Source organism: Patiria miniata, unplaced genomic scaffold (assembly GCF_015706575.1).
Source record: "Patiria miniata isolate m_02_andy unplaced genomic scaffold, ASM1570657v1 HiC_scaffold_24, whole genome shotgun sequence".
Taxonomy (NCBI): domain Eukaryota; kingdom Metazoa; phylum Echinodermata; class Asteroidea; order Valvatida; family Asterinidae; genus Patiria; species Patiria miniata.
Genome location: NW_024037063.1, coordinates 22,168,771 through 22,188,865, shown reverse-complemented (window position 1 = coordinate 22,188,865; position 20,095 = coordinate 22,168,771). Strand labels below are relative to the sequence as shown.

Sequence of the window (20,095 nt, the reverse complement as noted above, 5' to 3'; positions counted from 1 at the left end):
GTGACCATCCGTTTTCTGTGAAACATGATCATGGAAAGACAGAAAACTACTATGTCATATAAAGTTTGCGAACACACATTGATCAAGTTTTTGACAAATGATCGTGATAAACTGCCTTGCTTAGGGACATTGGAAGCATGATAATTATAGTAAGGATCTTTATGGTTTAAAAATCGTGATAAATATGAAACGCTGTGCTGTAGTTGAAATTGTCACTTTCAAAATATAACCCCTCAGACTTCATTAATTGCAACTTGATGACATTTTTGTTAACTTTTTTTTTTATCTTTCTTATTTTCTATAGGTACACGGTCTCAGGTTATGTGACGAGTTTGGGTCATTTTACCTCAGCGAATGCCTTGTTCAACACAACTCTCAAGTTCTTCACTTCAAACAACAAAGATGTAAGTATCAGTGTGTAGTCAGTCCAAGAAATTTACCCTTGGGTTTTCATTTGATATTTTATTACAGAAATAACCCGTAGTGTAATCAAGGTGCTTGTGATGGAGCACGAGTCGAGTCAGACACAAGTCAATCATTAGTCAATCATTAGTCAATCACAAGTCAATCACAAGTCAATCACAAGTCAATCACAAGTCAATCACAAGTCAATTACAGGCAATCACAAGTCAATCACTAGTCAGTCACAAGTCAGTCACAAGTCAATCATTAGTCAATCATTAGTCAATCACAAGTCAGTCACAAGTCAATCACAAGTCAGCCACAAGTCAATCACAAGTCAATTACAGGCAATCACAGGCAATCACAAGTCAGTCACAAGTCAGTCACAAGTCAATCATTAGTCAATCATTAGTCAATCACAAGTCAGTCACAAGTCAATCACAAGTCAATCACAAGGCAATCACAAGGCAATCACAAGTCAATCACAAGTCAATCACAAGTCAGTCACAAGGCAATCACAAGGCAATCACAAGGCAATCAATGACTGACTTGTGACTGATTTGTGACTGACTTGTGATTGACTATAATACTGAAATTCACAGGATTTTTTGTCACGTACTCAATATTTTGTAGACCACGGAGTATATGATCACAGCGTACAAGTTTGGGACGTTCCACAAGATTCCTGAATTCTTGACGTTCCAGCGCCGAATCCGAAACTCCATCCATTGCATACAGGTTACCGTGGAGAAACTTCTCTTAGAACTACTCACGGAAGCAGAAATGTAAGTGGATAATTCTTAATAGGCATTTATAAGTTTATTAACTATGTGTAAAATCAATTCAGCTGAATAAAAAACTGTACAGTTATAAGAACTAATCTTTAATTTGCCCAAAATACTGTAAGAAAAACAAAAACTACGGTACATGGTTTTGTCTTTGTCTAATAGTACAAACCTTGAAACTTAACTTGGTTGAAGTTACAGAAACTGACACTTAAATACAATCTTTATAAAAAAAAAAAGGCACCCAAGATTGCTGAAACCAAACGAGCGAAGGTCTTTTCCATGTTTTTGTTCAGTGCTATTTTGATAATTTTAATGACGTGCTTTTGTGATTTTATTTAGAGCGGGTAACACTCTGCAAGATTTCATTCTGGATATGGATATCCATCCAGAGAAAGGTGAGCTGAATAAAAAACAACTGAGTTACTCCATATTCATGAGGATTAAATGAATAATAAAATATGCAGATCAGGGTGCATCAAATATCACACATGGATCAAATGGTTCTTGATCCTTCATATGAGTTGGTACAACACTGGTATTGTAATCCGGAGGTCTCAGGTTAGAATCCTGCAATTTTCACTTGTCTTTGTTCAATTGTAAACTTGTTTAATTCATAGGGTTTCCCTTGTGTTTTATTGGATGATATTTCAGTTGTTGCTTTGTGCCATATTTCGAGGGATTTTTCCTTTGTGTTTGTTACAGATAACACAAAATGGGATGAAATTTGCGACAATAGGGACCTTGATGTCATGGTATCATGGGCGCCGGAACACAGGTAAATCTTCAAGTATAACTTGTATGTCCCTAAATGAGCCAAATAAAGTAGACTGGAGTTGGATTCGAACCTGCCACCTGTCCGGAACCGCCTACTTTTGCTCTAACTAGCTCCACAAACATTGACATTTACAGATTAAAAATTGACAAAAGACATTGGTAAGATTAAGACACTTTCATCACAGGTTGGATAGCTCAGTTGGTAGAGCACCGGAACGGCAGTTCAGAGGGAATAGGTTCAAACCCCCTTTCAAGTCCTATTCATACCTACATGTATCTGACTGACTGATATGACTGTTACTTGTGACTTGGACTGGTTGTATACTGGTGAAGAGAGCCGGGCAGTGCTATTGTATAGGATTACCCTGTAAAGCCAGTGAATGGGCTAAATTCGGCCAATTGAGTAGACCAGAGACATGACAAGACTTCCAGTGAATAGCCATTCTGAATCAATTGAATAGAATTTTGTGTGCTCTCTGTGACCAGCTTTACTGGTTTGCCTTTTGTTTTGGTTTTTTTGGAAGACTATTTTCTGCGGAGGATCGAAAGGTTTCCCTACAACTGGAGAAATCGTGGCTGAAAGTGAGACAGCTCATGTTGCGATCCCTGGCAGCGGCGACCTACCTCACCCAAAACTCCCCCTCAACCACCACCAACACCCCTACCAATAATGGTGACGGCCCATCCCATGAGAAGGTGCTGGCAATGTTAACAGAGCAGTTGGACAGGCACCTGACTGAGGTGGCGGAAGATCCCACTTTGCATAAAAAGGTGAGAATCACAAAGGGTAGGGGCACAATTTTGAGTAATGTGAAACTTGGTAGGTGTATAGTGTGATCCAAAACAACTGATTAACTGAAATTTTTTTTCTTAATGTCAAGTTGCCACTACAAGGGCCGCCCTGCACACGATTGGTCAACTACCTCAAGGGGAATTGTGGGAAGGTGTTTCTGCTTGCGTTGAAGGCAATGCTTAGTGTACATGAACTCTCAACGCAGCAGGATCGTAAGTACAGAAACAGCTCAAAAATTTGCCGTACATTGTTTATATCTGAATTGCCCAAGTAAAATGTTATCCACTTTTTAAAATAAATTTGGCATTTTTTTCAAGTCAGAATTCATATTTTTATTCCCTCCCCTTATGAATTATTCATATGTCCTCAGAGAGTGCCGATCTGCAGAGTACAATAGAGCAAACCTTCACCAACATCACAGACAAATGTACTGAATCAATCAGGAGGAGTAGGCGGTGCCTAATCAAAGAAGAGGGTGGGGCAAGGCTCTTTGATAGACACACCCTTCCAGAGCTGGTCTTACTTGTAGAGGTATCAGTTAATCTCTTTCATTTTCACGACTACAAATCTGAAAACTTTAAAGGCCTCCATAGTATTTTACCTTTTTGACATGTCAATAAATGCGAACTTTAAACAGCAATAACTTGTCAACGGAATGTCTGATTTAATTGCAACAATTAGTATTGAAAGGAAAATTTTATTCTCTTTCCTAATACCCGCAAACCGTGACAAAATCCTGACAACCCAATTATGAGATAAACATGCTTATTAAAATGCTCTTTGTTTAAATATCTACATTAAAAAAAATCACTATTAATTGACCAAAAATCACACTTCAGCTTGATGGATTATATTCATGTTTTGGGAGGTTGTAGAGTTATAGTTACTGATGATTCCGACAATCTTAAAACCTCAAAATGATTAGTTCCACCCCAAAATAACTCCACATGCCCTTTGAGCAAAAAACCTTCTGCAACTTTGTCCTGTTTTTGTGGGCGCAGGTCTCATATATGTTTTGTGTCCTTGCATCTTATTTTGCTTTCTTGAAGACACTCGGTTTCATCATCTTACTGGCTGGAGTCAAGCACCGTCTCCTCAAGCCCATGAAGCTAGCAGCCATTAGGAAGAGCAGGAAAAAGAAGGGAGGGGCCACTCCAAAGGTAAAGAACACTTTCAACCATTTAGAGAACAGTATCCTAATTACACAACCAGCAATGAATAGTAATGAGCAAACTTTCAGCCAATGAAATGATTTCAAACTTAATCCATGAAGATTGCAGCCATTAGGAAGAGCAGAAAAAAAGAAGGGTGGGGCTACACCCAAGGTAAAGAATACATTCAACCAATAAGAAAACAGTATTCTAAACAGTCAATTGCTTCTGGTTTTTTTTTTTAAATTTTAGCTGCCGATTTTCCAGCACTTCAAGGATTATATCGACAATGTGCAACAACTCTCTGATGGACTGAGTATGGCAGTGCAGGACATAGACCCAACCATGCTGTCACTGGACCTCGGCAAACTCAACCTGTCAGAAAACAGTGTAGAAGCCAATGTAAGAATGATATCCACAAGTCCATCACATGTCCATCACATGTCCATCACAAGTCCATCACATGTCCATCACATGTCCACCACATGTCCATCACATGTCATCACATGTCCATCACAAGTCCATCACAAGTCCATCACATGTCCATCACATGTCCATCACATGTCAACCACATGTCCATCACATGTCCATCACATGTCATCACATGTCCATCCCATGTCCATCACATGTCCATCACATGTCATCACATGTCCATCACAAGTCCATCACAAGTCCACCACATGTCCATCACATGTCCATCACATGTTCAGCACATGTCCATCACAAGTCCATCACATGTCCATCACATGTCCATTACATGTCCATCACAAGTCCATCACATGTCCATCACATGTTCAGCACATGTCCATCACATGTTCAGCACATGTCCTTCACATGTTCAGCACATGTCCATCACAAGTCCATCACAAGTCCATCACATATCATGACATGCCCATCACAAGTCCATCACAAGTCCATCACATGTCCATCACAAGTCCATCACAAGTCCATCACACATTTTGCTGTCTCATTTTGGCATTTCCCGATGAAAGAATGAATAAATAGTAGTATTTCCATCAAGATATTCATATGGAAAATTGATGTGAATTTTCGGGGTTATTTTTTATTCGCAGGATGAGGAGGCATCCCTAGCAAGAGCAGAGAACACCGTCTGGAAGAGAATGGAGAAGAGCTACCACGAGACCTCCAAGGAACTCCTAGACGTCCTCAAGAACAAGAAAGATTTCCTAGCCACTCTTAAGCTTTGACAGTGGTCCCATCTTGGCTATCAGATCATGTGTGTTTAGAGGCATATAGGATCATCTGCATTTATCCCAAAAGTAGCCTACCGAATTAGTATCCAAAAGCTTACTTGGATTAAAGATAGTTCTGGTACTTAACACCCATGAAATTTCGAAGAAATCAAGAAATGTAGGTGATTTCCAACGATATGCCAGTTGACTGATCTTTGGAGTAAAATGCTATTGACAAAATCTTGTGTTGTAATCAAAAGATTGTGCATGGTTTTTCACTGTTTTTCTTGAAAAGCGTAATTATCCACTTAACTGAAACTTCAACAGGTTAGGTTTTGAACTTTGTTCTTTGGATTTTGAGTGGTGTTATTGGGAAAAAACAAAATGCAAAACAAATGATCCTATATGCCTTTAATGTAATTGTGTGCAAAGTTTCTATCAAATAGAACGATGGTTTGTATGTGAAGGGATCTATCAATAAATCCTTTTAGTTTATTCCTTTACCCGTAAAGGCTGCAAATATACGTACCTGATTCTTATAGATGATCATTCTGTAAATTTAAGGTCCAAAGTCTGTTTTTTTCCTGTCCCTGTTACCTTGATACTTGGTAATTTGCTTTTCAAGTATAATAAGAATGACTTCAAACAATTTTTTGTTGGGTACTAATTTGCTATTCATAACCACTCTTTGAGAATGGCGGCAATTATAAAACCATCAGGGGCAGGAAAAAAGTGGGCCCCAAATTTATAGAATGATCATATGTTGAAATCCTTAAAGGTGAGCTGATGTGTTGGCTCAAAACGTATTGTTTTAATTCAATCTAATAAAAGCAATTAATTCTTCGTACCCAAAGAGTTTAAACAGTTTTATTTCACAAACTTGTTTTTCTGAGAATATATGTGAGAAAACCTAGCAAATTGCGCAATTGGGTTCGAACCCATAACCTCCACTTTTGTACGCGGATGTCTAAGATACTCAAGCACAAAGCTAAGAATTACTCAATGAATGGTTTGCTCCTATTGGGTCTGTTCATGCATCATAGAGGGCGCTATTTGAACTGGCCATGAGAGCGAGGTGAATGCTTTTCCTTCACAATATAGGCACTGAACCAGTCATTACAATAGCTAAATATTTTTTCGCTTGTTCCAAAACAAGTCAAACACGTCTGATATGGAATAAAAAAAAAATTATTTCATGGTGGATACAAGGCTTATATTTCAGTAAACCTAATTTAAAGTCACCATAGCTGTTCTTTGTCTAAATTTATATCTAAATTGCCAACTTGTGTATTTATTGAGCAGCCATTGCTATTTTCTGGGAAACACCTGTATGGTGTTGCATACAGGACAACAAAATATTAAAAAAAACTTTCCCTTTGAAAGTTGAGCTTTTGTTTTGTGCCGTATATTGATCATGAAATCAATCATACAGATAATGGTGAATAATTGGCTTAATAGTTATTTCAGTGCACCTTTTTGGAAGAAAGTCACTTTAAATTGCTACTGTTGAAGAATCTTTTTGTATTTGGCTAACGAATGACAAAGCCAACAAATGAATCATTTTTCAGATGTTGTGTATAGGACACCTTAGCAGTATGGTACCCTGACTGAATGACTTGATACACAGTGGGGAATTTTTCAGGGTAACGTGGCAGGCAGAAAGATTTCTACGTTTCCAATAAGAGATCTTATTTAATGGTATTTTGTATTTATTTTTCAAAAATGAGCAATTCGCCATTTTTGGTGAGAGTAAACGTGACATGTGGAAACAGTGCTCAACATAGCCGGCAGAAAAAAATTATTCTATTGTTAAAATTCATTGTTTTTACTTTCTGGGAAAAGTGGTAAGCGTTATAATGTGCACAAGAGTTCTTAGCAGTGAATGTACTGGAAAAAACACTCATGTATGCCACTACTATCGTTCACTTATTTCTAAGTGGAAAATTTTGAGTGAAAATGTTGGCTAGCTTTTCAAAGAACAATTCGATACTTTTCTACCAGAGGTTATGAAATAAAACAACCGTGACAAACTGAAATAAATGTTTTGTATTTTTCTTTTATTTGGCCATTTTTGTTTAGAAAATTTGATTTTCACAAATTCGTTTTTGAATTTTGAAGGCACAAGGAGAAACAGAAATGTAATGTAAAAAATTACATTTAAATCAAATTACAATGAATCAGCCCTAAAAACACATTTTTTTGCAAATGGTGTACATTATCTTTAAACAGAATGTTTTTTTAACATAATTCAATTTTAAATTAAGGTTTAAATCATGTGACTTTTAAAGTCATGTGACATGTCTGAAGTTTAAGTCATGTGACCGAATTTCACCGTAGAAAGTCCACTGCTACACTGTTCTTGAAGTTGGCAGGCTGAACCGCTGAAGTTCCAAAGTTCTGCTGCACTTTTCATTGCAGCAGTGATCCTCACTAACAATTTTAGCAGGAAGACTTTTTTTATTCATAAGATGGAATTTGCGTTGGGGTGATGTGAATCAATATCAGGTTTTGCCCTTCACGGACGTATAAACACTATACTCAGTGTGTTACGTACCTCTCGAGTGAAAGTTGGGAAAAAAATCACTCGAGTGGGACGTTTTTGTATTTTCATAGATATTACACAATTATACAACCAACGTCAATACAGCTTCAGTTCTCCAGTTACTTCATCCACTAATGACGCTGGTCCTAGAAAAGAAACGGGAAAAATAGACAATTGATGAAATTGATGAAAGCTTACAAATCCACCCCAACTTTTCTGTTAAACCACAATTTGTCCAAAAGCAGGGTTGTTTTATTATAGTTCAAAGTATTTTAGACAATTCATGCATTTTTAAAAAATCTTTTGAGAGGGAATCATTTCTCTTTTCTCCCTAAGTTTTTGATGTCGGATGCTTACATATTTTATTCTTTTATTTTTTTGATGAGAGTCGCTAATCACAGGGCCCGTAAGGCCCACTCAAGATAAGGGCTACACAGATAAGGGCTACACAAAGAAGGGATAGAAAACAAAATCTGAAAGAAAGAAAATCTGACAAAAAGAAAAAACTACTTTAAGTAGAAAAACAAGTATTGACGTAACACTTAAACTGGGATGGATGAAGAAGCATGTAGTGCGCCAAAATGGACGGTTAGGAGATACAACGAGAGAAAGACAGTTGGAGCACTTTCCATGATATCTCACCTGGGCCCACTCCTAGTACTGTCCGTGATCCTGGGGCAATTTGCGTCCTGCCAGCGTCCTGTATAATTGCCGTTGTTAAACCTAAACTGCGAGCCTTTAAAGCAAGTTCAACCCTAAAAAATAAACACAAATTCCATTAAAAATGTTCATTGTTTTCAAATTGAACAAAGAAATTTGATTGGAGCAGGGTTTGAACATGCGACCTCCGGATTGCCATCCCTGTGCACCTAGTCAGTTTCCCTTTGTGTTTATTTAAAAAAATGTGTAATAAAAAGCCGTATCCTCTCTGAGTGATCCCTGTTTGCTATTTCCTGGGTTTGCAGCATTGCTAACGTTGCTAGCTTCGTGACTTTTGGGCGTGATCTGGGGGGGGGGGGGGGGGAGGGTTTATAGTACTCACAATGCTTCTTCGTCTGGTGCCTTGAGCACTACTTTGGGCTGTCCATAGTGTTCCCATTCCTTCAGCATGTCTGGCTTGCGTTTCGCCGCCTGTTTATAACAGGATACAGCGGCATGGCTGCACTGTGGTTGCATTGGAAAGAAAGACAAATTTTAAGAAAACTTTGAGGATTTCTTATTATTACATCAACTGGACCTAATGGGTCCGCTATAGTTGCCTTCTGACTGATTCAGTCACTATATCACTGACTGAGTCATTGATCCAGTGTGTCACTGACTGAGTCACTGTGTCATTGACTGTTTCACTGACTGAACCACTGACTGAGTAACTTCATCACTGACTGAGACACTGTATCACTGACCGAGTCACTGACTGATCGAGTCATTTGAAGTCAATGAATGACTGAGTCACTGACTGAGTCACTGACTGAGTCACTCTCAAATGAGTTCCAGCTCAACAAGGCAAGCCTTGTTCTGTAACAACGCTTAAACTTATGTTATAAAATCTCACTAACTTCCGTGCACAAATTCTCAACAAGATAAGTTTTGAGAGGATCTTGTTGATGCTTCCATTTTAAATTTTGATAATGACGAAAAAAGGGAATCATTTTTTATTTGCTCAATTTCAAATCTGTATGAAAGAAAAATGGATATGCTCATCCCTGTACGAAAACTCAGTTCTATTAGTTTCCTGCGAGTAAGTTACTCAGTGAGTCATTATTTACATGGGAGTCAATTGAGTCAACGATTATGACTCGGTTGTCTCACCTGGGCAGCAACCTTTCCTTTGCCCATCTTCAAGTCTGTCCTGACGACTAGAACCAACTTGTATTCACCCGTCTCACCCATGGTGCTCACCTGGAAAACATTCAAAAAAAATGTGGACTGGAAATCATCAGAGCAAACAGATATCACAAAGGTGGTCGTGGGGAAGGGGTTGGGCAAGGGGTGGGGGAAGGGTAGGGGAAGGGGTGGGGAAAGGAGGTGGGGTGGGGAAGGGGTGGGAACATTGGCGGGGGAAGAGGTGGGGACGGTCTGTGAAGGACGGTCTGTGAGGGAGGAAGGGTTTGGAAAGGGGTGAGGGAAGGGGTGTTGGTTGGGGTGGGGGTAGGAGTGTGGGTAGGGGTGAGAGTTGGAGTATGGGTAGGGGTGGGAGTAGGGGTGGAGTAGGGGTGGGGTAGGGGTGGGGGAAGGGTTGGGAAGGGGTGTGTATTTCCATACATTCTCATTTGCTGCGGCTGTTTCAGCTGCTTGTTCATTCCGTAACACGACTTGTCGTCCGTATTTCCCCTTCAGCAACCAGCCAAGCAGGACACCAGCTCCCATGCTCATCATGAGGTTAAAGGTCATCGGACTCATCACATCTTCAATTTTCACCATTTTCCCTGCGCAGCTCGTTTAATCTGAAGATGACAAAAATATCAAAAAAATTCAAGACAAGCTGAACAATTATAATTCTAATTTATTGGCATCATAAGAAAATTGTTCACCTCATACCGATAACAGTTATATAGACAATTCCTCAAAATTACGAAGGCATAGGCCCTAACATTTTTAAACAATATTATTAACTTATTTTAATGTGTACGAACATGACAAACATGAAGTTGAACAAAACATGTATTTGTAATTTTATTATGGAAAACTTATTTTTAGTTTCAAGACTATATTCTCAAAAACAAAATGGCAAAAATAACACCTACCTAACTCAAAAAGATCCTACGTGTTTCGCTGCACATAACAAAGTTGTAGCTTTACGCCCGAGTTTTAAATCAGCAATTTTAATTCCCTAAATTTGTCTCACGGCGCAACCATGGTGCAATCAATCAACTCTGTCTATTGTAGTCTTGCACTCGTGGTGTATCGTTTTATTTCGTCAAAACGAAACGCGCACTCTCAACGGACTGACATTCATAGCGCAGCCTGGAGCCAAGGCTATAATCGGCACTTGCGTGTCAAAGGTCAAATTTTGATAAACATTTGATTTTCGGAGCGGCAAAAACTGAGCCGATAATTATTCGATTTTTTCAAGTACAGATTCATATTTTAAGGTGACAAATTTGAAACGAGTGCAAAATGGGTATCGTTGACCAAGTAAGGATACTTCACGAGGAGGGATTGTTTTCCAACGTGGCGATTTTGGTGAGTAAATTCTGCCAAATAATTTTGACATGCATATCGTGCTAGGACTAGGACTAGGAGTAAACATTTATGACCGCATGGGGGCGCTGTTACAATACCATTTTCTCGGGAAAAACACTTGAAAAATCACAAACTACTGTAATAAGTTTACTTTAAATTTAAAATTAAAGATTATAATGTAAAAATATATTTGTTGAAGTCAATCTTATCTTGGATACGCGTCTGTCATGTCTGTTTATCATTGTTTATATAGTACTTTTTATTGTCAAAGATATCTCATAAAGGCTAGACACGACATTTGCACTCAAAACTGTGTTAGCAAAATACTGCATGTATAGAACGCTCTTCGGATGCGCATGAGTTGGAGCAATAGGACACTTGCACATACTGACATAGCGTAAACAGGCCGCATGACTCGGCCTATATTTTGCTAACAAAATTCACAACATAAATGCATATCATTGTTGTGTCTATGTTTTTACTGTCATTATGGCATCCCCATTTGCTGAACAAGGGCCAAGGCCAATTTAAAAACATGTTTTTGTACTAGGCCTTACAAAAATCTTATCAACAGAAGCGATGTAGTAACTTTACTCATTTCCTTGCTCTATGGCATATGCTTTAGACTGTGAAAATGTAGGTTTTTATAGTCAATCATCGTCGGTAACTTGTTTTCAAAGGTAGTAAGCTGCGTTTACATGTTTTTGGTTTTTTAATTGACAGGCTGGCCTAATGAAGACAGCAAGCGAACAGAATCCAGAGTTGCTTACCGGCCAAGAGAAGTACCAGTTACAAGTTTACTATGCCGACGCGCTCTTTGAGATGCAAGAATATAAAAGTGCTGAGGTATGTCACAAGAATGAGCCTTTACTTGCGCTATGTCCAAATTGAATTGATTGAAATATTGAAACTTTATTTTCTTCAACATTTTATTTCTTGTGAAGGTTATATACAGGAAAGCCTTACAAGTCAAGAAGGTTTTGAACAAGAGTAAAGTCAAGAGCACACAGCCTCCAGCTCCAGCCGCTAATACCGACGCTCTGCCATCAGAGCTGAATGTACGCTACAGAATCTACGAATGTAACTACCATCAGAAGAACTACAGGGAGGCTATCGCAGTGGTAGGTCTTCAACATAATGAATTAAACATTATCTCACTCATGCATATTCATTAGCTAATGGTCTTTAGCTCCAGCCGCTAATAATGACGCTCTGCTATCACAGCTGAATGTACGCTACAGAATCAACAAGTGTAACTACCATCAGAAGAACTACAGGGAGGCTATCGCGGTGGTAGGTTTTTAACACCGATGAATTAAACGTTATTACATGGCATGCATATTTATGAGCAAAATCTTGCTGTCCAATTTTAATTTCTTTTTGTAGTTGGAGAGTATCCCTGCGAAGCAGAGGAAACCGAAAGTCAACATGGCGCTGGCGAAGCTGTATCAGCGAATCGGTAACGAGCGACCGGCCGTCACAAGCTTCAAAGAAGTTCTCAAGTATGACAAATATTTTGTTTAGAATATTACAATTTGGCTGACGTCTAACTGCCTTGAAATTCCATCAAAAGCTGTGCCTAGCGTTTGAAGGAGTTTTGATGGATCCTTGGGCAGATTGTTGGTTCATGATTCATGATCAGAGGGTCAGGGGTGGGAATCCTGCTGCTGGCCATATGTTGTGTCCTTGGGCAAGCCGCTTTACCCCCATTTGCCTCTCTCCACCCAGGAGTATGGGTACCAGCATTAGCTGGGGAGTAACCTGCGATGGACTGGCATCCCAGCCAGGGGGAATAGAAATATTCTCTGTCTTTTCATGCCAAGGAAACCGGAGATAAACGCCGGCCTGATGGGCCACATTGGCTTGTGACAGACTTCACTTACAGTTTCTATAACGAGTGCTTCTTGTTTCTTGTTTGTATTTCAGGCAGTGCCCTTTAGCTCTTGAAGCGGTCCTGGGTCTGCTATCGCTGGGAGTCAAAGGAACTGAAGTGGCTGCCTTGACAATAAACAGTCTACCACACACCAACAACTTAGAGTGGTGAGTCAACGAAGCGGGTTCTCAACATTAGCTTCATATATGTGCTTGCAGGCTTTCCACAGTCATGGAAAAGTCCTGGAATTTGAAGCTATCATGGAAAAGTCATGGAAAGAAATCATGGAATTCTGTTTTTTTACAAGGAGTCATGGAAAGTTGATTTTCCAAGAATATCTTTTAAAAACACTGATTAATGTCAGAAAATTCTTCTTTTATAAAAAAATCTTGCAGTTGATCTTGAAAATATTTGATTGATGACTTTATTTCAGGTTGACATTTTGGTTGAAAGGACATGCCTATAACGCCAGCAAGGACTACGCTAAAGCTGTCAGTACGTTTAAGAGTCTAGAGTCGGGGGTAAGAAAATTTATTTACAATTTCATCAATAATACGACAAAAAAAATTTCTAAATAATATATTCTGAATGCATGCGGCTGTAGAAAAAGTGAGAGTGAATGTTACAATAATCCCCACAAATTCCAAGTGAAAAAGTGAAAAAAAGTTATTCTGAAACAAGATAACATAAAGTTTTTACTCAATCCGAAACATAAGAGGCTTCAATTTTTCATTGATTGTATTGTTTTTTTATCTGTACTGTTTTATTACTTACCTTTTTTAGAGTGTACTACGAGAGAACAGTAACGTGCTGTGCTGTCTTGCAGAGAACCACTTCCTAGCGGGGGACCTGGCAAACGCTGCACTGGTCTACAAACGGGTCCGTGACTTTCGTACATTTCAAAGAAATTAACTACAAAAAAAGTACTCCATGTATAAATGCTTTGTGACCGCTTTTGACAGTCGTGTTTTACTATACTCCCGAGGACAATGCTTTGTGTTTCTCTTTGTTCCTGTAGTATAACAGAGTTTTTCTTGTAAATTTTTTTTCCACTTTGTGATTTGTAGGTTCATAGTCTGGATATGTTGTGTCTAAGGGGAATGGACATCTATGCCTACTTGCTTGCACATGAAAAACGCACAGAGGAACTTATGAGGTAAAATAACCAGTATTCTGTGCTGTGAATAATTTTAATCCCAAAGATATGGTCATTCTTAATTATTTCTCCGTAACTTCCTGCTGTCCGAACGGTCAAAGACAATCAAAAAATCAATCCTCTTCCCCTGCCATGCCTTTTTACACAGGCTAGTCACCAGCAGTCAGATCATATGTCAAGCAAGCACTGTGACTAGTCAAATTAAGTCAACAGACAAAAGCAGGCAAGTGGTAGGCACAGCTGGCTTATCAATCACCTACAGTCAAAGCATAGCTGCATCAAGTTACATAAACAGTCACAGCCAGTCAATCCTGCTTTATGTAGGCTGGGAGTTCTAAACTGTTAAAAACAGTCACGTGATTGATTTTGACTGAAAGCACACTTTTGCTCAGAATGTATGTTTGCATAGGAGGATTAAACTTGGCATACTGTGCTAAAACTTATATACTGCGGTGCCTTAACACTTTGATTTATCTTTAAAAAACCAACAAAACCAATTATTTTCTCCACCAGCCTTGCATCTAAACTGATGGCTGTTTCAGAACAGAGAGCCGAACCCTGGATTGCTATGGGATACTACTACGCAAACATACCGCTCAAGACGAGCAGGGCGGTCTATTTTGCTCAAAAAGTAAATCCATATTTCAAGAACTCCTCATTTGTAGATTTTTTTCAAAACTTTGGCTAATGCTTTATGGAAATAACTGAAACCTGTATTCATAGATGCAAATGAGATTGATGCATTTTCATTTTGAAATGTAATTCTGACATGGAATGGTTCAGAAAAATTGGGTAATCTTGCATACGAAATCGCGTTTCTTTTGAAACGATGTGCTGAATTTGTCAAATTTCTATTGGAAAGTTCCACAGCATTTTAAGCCTCAAAGTCAAACTTTCAAACGCTCAAAATACTACAATTGATTTTGTGTATCTTGTTGAAGCTTATTTTTTCTACTATAGCAAAAATGTTGGATGAATATTTTCATTTTTTAAATCTAACTGATACAATTTATCAGAATTAACACCAATTTTTTGGTTATAAACAGCATGCTCTGTTCTTCTGAAGACTGTCATGACACTTACAATATTTCTTCATTTTTGAAAGGCGTATCAGATTGACCCGCGGAATGTCCAAGCTCTACTCTTGAAGGGAAGCGTCTTGAAAGACATGAGTAAGACCCAGGAAGCTCTGTTGCACTTCCGAGAGGCGGTACGGATGGCTCCTTATAGATTTGAAGCTCATCAAGGTATGCCGTGATTCAAGATCAGAGAGTCAGGGGTTCAAATCCAGGTGCTGTCCATGCGTTGTGTCCTTGGGCAAGCCAATTCATCCTCACTTGCCTCTCTACACGCAGGAGCATAAATGGGTACCGGTATTAGCTGGGGAGTAACCTGCGATGGACTGGCATCCCATCCAGGGAAGTAGAAATGTTCTCAGTCATTTCATGCCAAGAAAACTGGGCCATATTGGCTCGTGACTGACTTAACTTCTACCAAGGGACCCCACTTGAAATAAGTCAGACGACTTTCGTATTTATCCTGACCAATGGACTGATTCTGGCCAATTCAACGCTGCACAATGATGTTTTGACCAATCAGTGAAGTGCTTAATGTCCAACATGCGTGCACTGAAGTCCGACATGCATGCACGCGCGTGTTGTAGCCTACGTGTTCAGTCGGCGGGGCTTAACGAATCGGTCCGTTTCTGAAATATAATCAATAGATTTGTGGCTTACGATTGTCTCTATCAGGTCTGGTAGAATGCTACATCAAGGCTAGTAGAATAAGAGAAGCCCTAACCACAGCGTCTAATGCCTGCAAGGTGTTAGGTAACAGCGCCCGGTCCCTGACGTTGTTTGCCTACGTCCTGGCCAAAGATAGTCTCACAGTGGAAAAGGTAAAAGACGTCATGATAATTGTATTTTTTGTCTTTGGATTTTAACTCATGTCTTCTTGATGTCAATAAGTCTTGTTCTGTCCTGTGTTACCGGGCAGTGGTATCGTATAGGATTACCCCGTAACGCCAATTTTGTTTGTTCATATACAGGCCAAGGCCATGTTGGAGAAGGCGTTAGCCCAGGAACCAACGTATCTCGAAGCCGTGTATCTACTAGCTGAAGTCCTGGGTGAGGAGCAGCAATATACGGCAGCGATTGAGTTGTGAGTATCAGTTGAACAAAGAAACTTGATTGGAGTTGGATTTGAACCTGTAACCCGTGGAGTACAATTCCGGTGCTCTACCAACTGAGCTATCCAGCCCTATGTTGGCAGTTCTCAATTTTGTCAATATCTTTTTTCGATAGATTACGTCGTCAGTTACAACATCAGAGTACGTGTCAGTTACACCAGATGCTGGGGGAGTTTCTGTCTGCTAACAATGAACTACAGGAAGCGTTGGACCAGTATAGCATTGCGCTGGGGTAAGTGCGGTGTCATCCAGCCAATGAAACAACCCCTTCACAATCGCCAATAGGACAAAGTAAATCTAGTTCCAAACCGCACAATGGGCCGGATTTAGCCCATTCAATGGTGTTACGGATAATCTATGAGCTGAGATAAAGGCATTCCATTGTTTAAGTTGTTCATTGCCAGTTACTTGTTACAGGACTTGTCAATCAACTTGTGAATGGAGGTGTGATTTTCTTGTGAATTGACTTATGATGTACTTGTGATCCGCAACAAGAACATCACAAGACATCACTGATTCTTGGTTGTATTTTTCCAGGATGGATCCGACCAACAAGAAAGTCCTGGATGGAATTCAGAAGGTAGAGAAGGTAACCGACAGCATCGACCACGGCCAAGATGACGACATGGAAGCACTTGAAGAAAGCGGAGAAGATGTGGATTTCGATGCCAGCGATACCGAGGTCTCATGGGCTGATAATGAGGTTTGGATTTGTCCTTTTGTCCTTTGGCAGGATAGTTTACCGCGATTACTTCCATTGGCCCACTTTATTGAGTAAAAAGCTACCTGTGATAACAAATGTAATTACTGATAAATTTATTGTGGCCTTAAAACTCAATATTATTTAATCCAGAATCATGGTTTCAGATAATACTGCTAATGTCCTTAAGCAGGATAGTTTACTGTGATTTTTTTTCCTACTCAATTTAATAAGCAAAACGTGAACTGTAACGGCATTTGTTGATATTGAATTAGTGGTTTTAGATCTAAAAACCTCATTACTGGACTCTGCAAGTTCTGAATGAGAAGAATTATCTGAATTATTGGCCTGGCTGTTGGGGGTAGTAATGTTTCCTTGTTTTGTTTCCTTTACAGTGGTTCAGCTGATGTGGACAGGAGCTAGTGGTCTGAAGTTGTTTCGCTAATTGATGTTCCCCTGACACAACTTGCAAGAATCTGCATATTTATGTTGTTAGAGCACTGGAACGGCAATCCAAAGGTTGAAGGTTCAAACTCACCGAGTCAATTTCTTTGTTCAACTTTAAAACAATCACAAAAGCCTGTTTCAAATGTATGTTTTGCTAGTTAACCAAAAGATATAAAAGCGAGATAAAAGTAGGATGAATACTCTTTTTGGTTGAGATATATTTTATTCTTAATTGCAACACTAACAGTGAGTACTAATTGCAGGAAAAAAAACACATATATTTGTATTTCTCTTGCAAGTAGGAAAAGTTGTGAATGTTTCATTCTAAGGGTCGAAAATAGATACCCAAAGCTTGAACTCTATTATTCTTTAATAACGGATTGATTTTTATTTTCATTATTTGCAAGGTTTTTTTTTCTATTGTAGTTTTGTATAGTAAGGAAGAATTTTCATCGCCGAGGATTCAAATTGCAGTTTTAGGAATTATAATGACCCCTTAATTAAATTTCCAAGTAAGATAAATTTTTGGCATTGTTTTCGCGTCATCACTCAAGTGAATGGAGTACCGAAGTGAATACGTCACGCGCACAAAACGTGTGTAAAAGACATTAGCGCGTGATTCAGCCCGTGAACCAACATGCGCGCGTATTCGTTTGCACTACACTTTCTGGTTCTAAATGACGTCACACTTCGGTACTCCATGACACGTGTATATAAATATTTAAAAAGTGTAAATAAAATAATTGTTCATTATTTCAAGCTATTTATACCTTGATGCAAGTCTGTTAGTCAGAAATTGTATAATTTTTTTCAAACTTAGTAAGATTTCGAGATATTCAGACAAACTCTACCTTTGCATTCAACTATTAACTTGGCAGTCGGATTTAAACGAACGTTTTTTTATTAAATTAAGAAGTTCCAAATATAAGAAAAAAAACCTTTCTTTTACAGAGATTGATGAATAATAAAATTAATTTTGTCAAAACATAATTTATGTTTACAAGTTTTGTTTGACTTTTAAGTAAACGGATGAAGACAACTGATTTTTTTTTTTTTTTTTTTTTGGTGGGGGGGGGGGGGAAATTGGTCGGTTTTGGACAACAAAAACGAAAAACGAGGTGTTTTTTTTTTTATGGGAGATTCACTCACACTTTTAATTATGTCCCCAGGGCCAACTTTATCCAACTTCGTTTGTTTCCCATATTATGCAGTGGTGAGTGCGTACTGCCCGACTCTATGAAAATGAGGTTGTACTTGACACCAAAGACAAATGTCTATGGTTTCATTATACGTGACCCGACAACAATGGTGATATTGTCGAGCGCAATTTGAGTACCCCGCGCAAGTTGAAACTTGTGCAAGTTAAAACTTGCGCAAGTCTAAACTTGCGCACGCAAGTCTAAACTTGCAATCAATAAGCACAAGCAATCAATTAGTACACTAGCGGCGATTGCTTGGAAAGTGCACTGAAGTTGTTCAATAATGGAGACCAGCTTCAATTTGTTTGCCTTGTTAAACTAATTAGCATTTTATATATTCTTAAAATTAAATGTAAATAAATCATAATTTCCCGGGGGTATGATTAAGATCCCTTCAACTGTTCGAGTTTTGACGTTATAGTAATCATTTACATTATGTTTTAAATGCTTTAAATTACATCACATGTACTGTAGGCCCCCTACAATTAAAAAAGTACTTATTCTTAAAAAATACTCATTTAATTAATCAAGCAATTAATTAATTGGACGGTACAATAGGCCTAATTCATTTTGTTTTAAAAAATCCTTTGCATAACATTTCGAGCGCTGCGTACACTTCAAAAATGCATAATTTGAAAAGAAAATTAATGAACTCATTACTAATAATTAATTAATTGAATTTATTACTTTAACAATTATTTTATTCGCAGGCTCAATAATTCATATTAATGTTTACATGTTTTAATTTTAAAACGCTATGCAATTAAAAAATGGTAATTAGTTTTAAAAGTAAATAAATTTATTAATGATTTAATTAATTAATTCAATTTAATGTATTAATATAATTAATTAATTCGACTTAATGAATAAATATGTTGTGTACTAAACAAAAATCCTAATGAGCCATAAAAATAATACACATCATGAAGCAAAGTGCATAAATTGTTCGCATTACCAACCCTTATCTCTGAACCTCTACACAGTCAACCTCATTAGCATAATGTTCCCAAAAAAAAGGCATTAGGGCCTAGGCATTGTCTCACGAAGCACATAAATCGGAGAAAAATCTGCTTTTAAAAATAATGTCACATATCTGCATGAGTTTACCAGGAATAAAAAATTAGTTCAGCGGTTTGCATGCATGGGGAAAATCTTTGTAGCGCGCAAGTTTAAACTTGCGTCCGCAATTTGTAGCAAGGAAATTAATGCACGCGCAACTTGCGTGCGTACGGTAAGTAGTTTAAACTTGCGCGGGGGACTCAAATTGCGCTCGACATATCATCAAACAACAGGCGGCGCTCTTCACAATTAACGGTACAATCTCAAAACCCTTTAAGTTTAATTCTCATTTATTAGCTAAGCTAAAAGAAAAACGGATAACGTACCCATTTCCCCAATTCCTAAGCAAAAAGAAAATCGGATGTATAAAGAAACCATTTCCCAATTCCTAGCAAATAAGAAAAACGGATAACGAAACCATTTCCCAATAAGCAAAAAAGAAAAACGGATAACGAAACCATTTCCCAATTCCTAAGCAAAAAGAAAAACGGATAAAGAAACCATTTCCCAATTCCTAAGCAAAAAGAAAAACGGATAAAGAAACCATTTCCCAATTCCTAAGCAAAAAAGAAAAACGGATAACTAACCTATTTCCAATTTCCCGGGCAAAATAGGATAACGGACTTGGAATCCAAAATCCCATCACG

General features: G+C 38.4%; 3 protein-coding genes across 6 annotated transcripts in view; 2 read left to right on the top strand and 1 right to left on the bottom strand.

Annotated features, from left to right (window-relative positions):
* Positions 1 to 7,141, top strand: part of LOC119732403 (N-alpha-acetyltransferase 25, NatB auxiliary subunit-like) — a 24,270-nt gene extending 17,129 nt beyond the window's left edge. Inside the window, exons 14-23 of the mRNA XM_038205892.1 lie at positions 305 to 404; positions 1,036 to 1,187; positions 1,530 to 1,585; positions 1,893 to 1,965; positions 2,489 to 2,735; positions 2,846 to 2,969; positions 3,128 to 3,288; positions 3,807 to 3,917; positions 4,161 to 4,310; positions 4,982 to 7,141. Of these exons, the coding sequence (XP_038061820.1) occupies positions 305 to 404; positions 1,036 to 1,187; positions 1,530 to 1,585; positions 1,893 to 1,965; positions 2,489 to 2,735; positions 2,846 to 2,969; positions 3,128 to 3,288; positions 3,807 to 3,917; positions 4,161 to 4,310; positions 4,982 to 5,116 (1,309 nt within the window). The 3' untranslated portion in view covers positions 5,117 to 7,141. The remainder of the gene's footprint in view (positions 1 to 304; positions 405 to 1,035; positions 1,188 to 1,529; positions 1,586 to 1,892; positions 1,966 to 2,488; positions 2,736 to 2,845; positions 2,970 to 3,127; positions 3,289 to 3,806; positions 3,918 to 4,160; positions 4,311 to 4,981) is intronic.
* On the bottom strand, positions 7,017 to 20,095 carry LOC119732415 (peptidyl-tRNA hydrolase 2, mitochondrial-like). Of its 3 annotated transcripts, none has more exons than XM_038205915.1 (6): positions 20,036 to 20,095; positions 9,906 to 10,087; positions 9,453 to 9,542; positions 8,686 to 8,807; positions 8,286 to 8,398; positions 7,017 to 7,789 (listed from the first exon to the last, which is right to left on the bottom strand). In XM_038205915.1, the coding sequence occupies exons 2-6, from the start codon at positions 10,062 to 10,064 to the stop codon at positions 7,740 to 7,742; spliced, it is 534 nt and encodes a 177-aa protein (XP_038061843.1). In that variant the 5' UTR covers positions 10,065 to 10,087; positions 20,036 to 20,095; the 3' UTR covers positions 7,017 to 7,739. The 3 variants fall into 3 exon arrangements, with proteins under 3 accessions (XP_038061843.1, XP_038061842.1, XP_038061841.1); XM_038205914.1 differs by lacking the exon at positions 20,036 to 20,095 and adding an exon at positions 10,789 to 10,879; XM_038205913.1 differs by lacking the exon at positions 20,036 to 20,095 and adding an exon at positions 10,388 to 10,518.
* LOC119732405 (anaphase-promoting complex subunit 7-like) lies at positions 10,626 to 17,447 on the top strand. 2 transcript variants are annotated; one of them, XM_038205894.1, is made up of 15 exons: positions 10,626 to 10,826; positions 11,550 to 11,672; positions 11,771 to 11,947; positions 12,213 to 12,328; positions 12,753 to 12,866; positions 13,133 to 13,220; positions 13,483 to 13,578; positions 13,767 to 13,855; positions 14,369 to 14,486; positions 14,961 to 15,102; positions 15,607 to 15,752; positions 15,903 to 16,015; positions 16,159 to 16,275; positions 16,581 to 16,746; positions 17,139 to 17,447. In XM_038205894.1, the coding sequence occupies exons 1-15, from the start codon at positions 10,761 to 10,763 to the stop codon at positions 17,148 to 17,150; spliced, it is 1,683 nt and encodes a 560-aa protein (XP_038061822.1). In that variant the 5' UTR covers positions 10,626 to 10,760; the 3' UTR covers positions 17,151 to 17,447. The 2 variants fall into 2 exon arrangements, with proteins under 2 accessions (XP_038061822.1, XP_038061823.1); XM_038205895.1 differs by lacking the exons at positions 10,626 to 10,826; positions 11,550 to 11,672; positions 11,771 to 11,947 and adding an exon at positions 11,973 to 12,119.

Coding starts and splice junctions, on each gene's coding strand:
- LOC119732415 (XM_038205915.1), bottom strand. CDS start 10,064: ATGGTGAAAATTGAAGATGTGATGAGTCCGATGACCTTTAACCTCATG. Junction 9,543..9,905: donor CAGCCGCAGCAAATGAGAAT/GTATGGAAATAC, acceptor AATGTTTTCCAG/GTGAGCACCATGGGTGAGAC. Junction 7,790..8,285: donor AGTACTAGGAGTGGGCCCAG/GTGAGATATCAT, acceptor TTTCTTTTCTAG/GACCAGCGTCATTAGTGGAT.
- LOC119732405 (XM_038205894.1), top strand. CDS start 10,761: ATGGGTATCGTTGACCAAGTAAGGATACTTCACGAGGAGGGATTGTTT. Junction 11,948..12,212: donor ACAGGGAGGCTATCGCAGTG/GTAGGTCTTCAA, acceptor TTCTTTTTGTAG/TTGGAGAGTATCCCTGCGAA. Junction 12,867..13,132: donor CACACCAACAACTTAGAGTG/GTGAGTCAACGA, acceptor ACTTTATTTCAG/GTTGACATTTTGGTTGAAAG.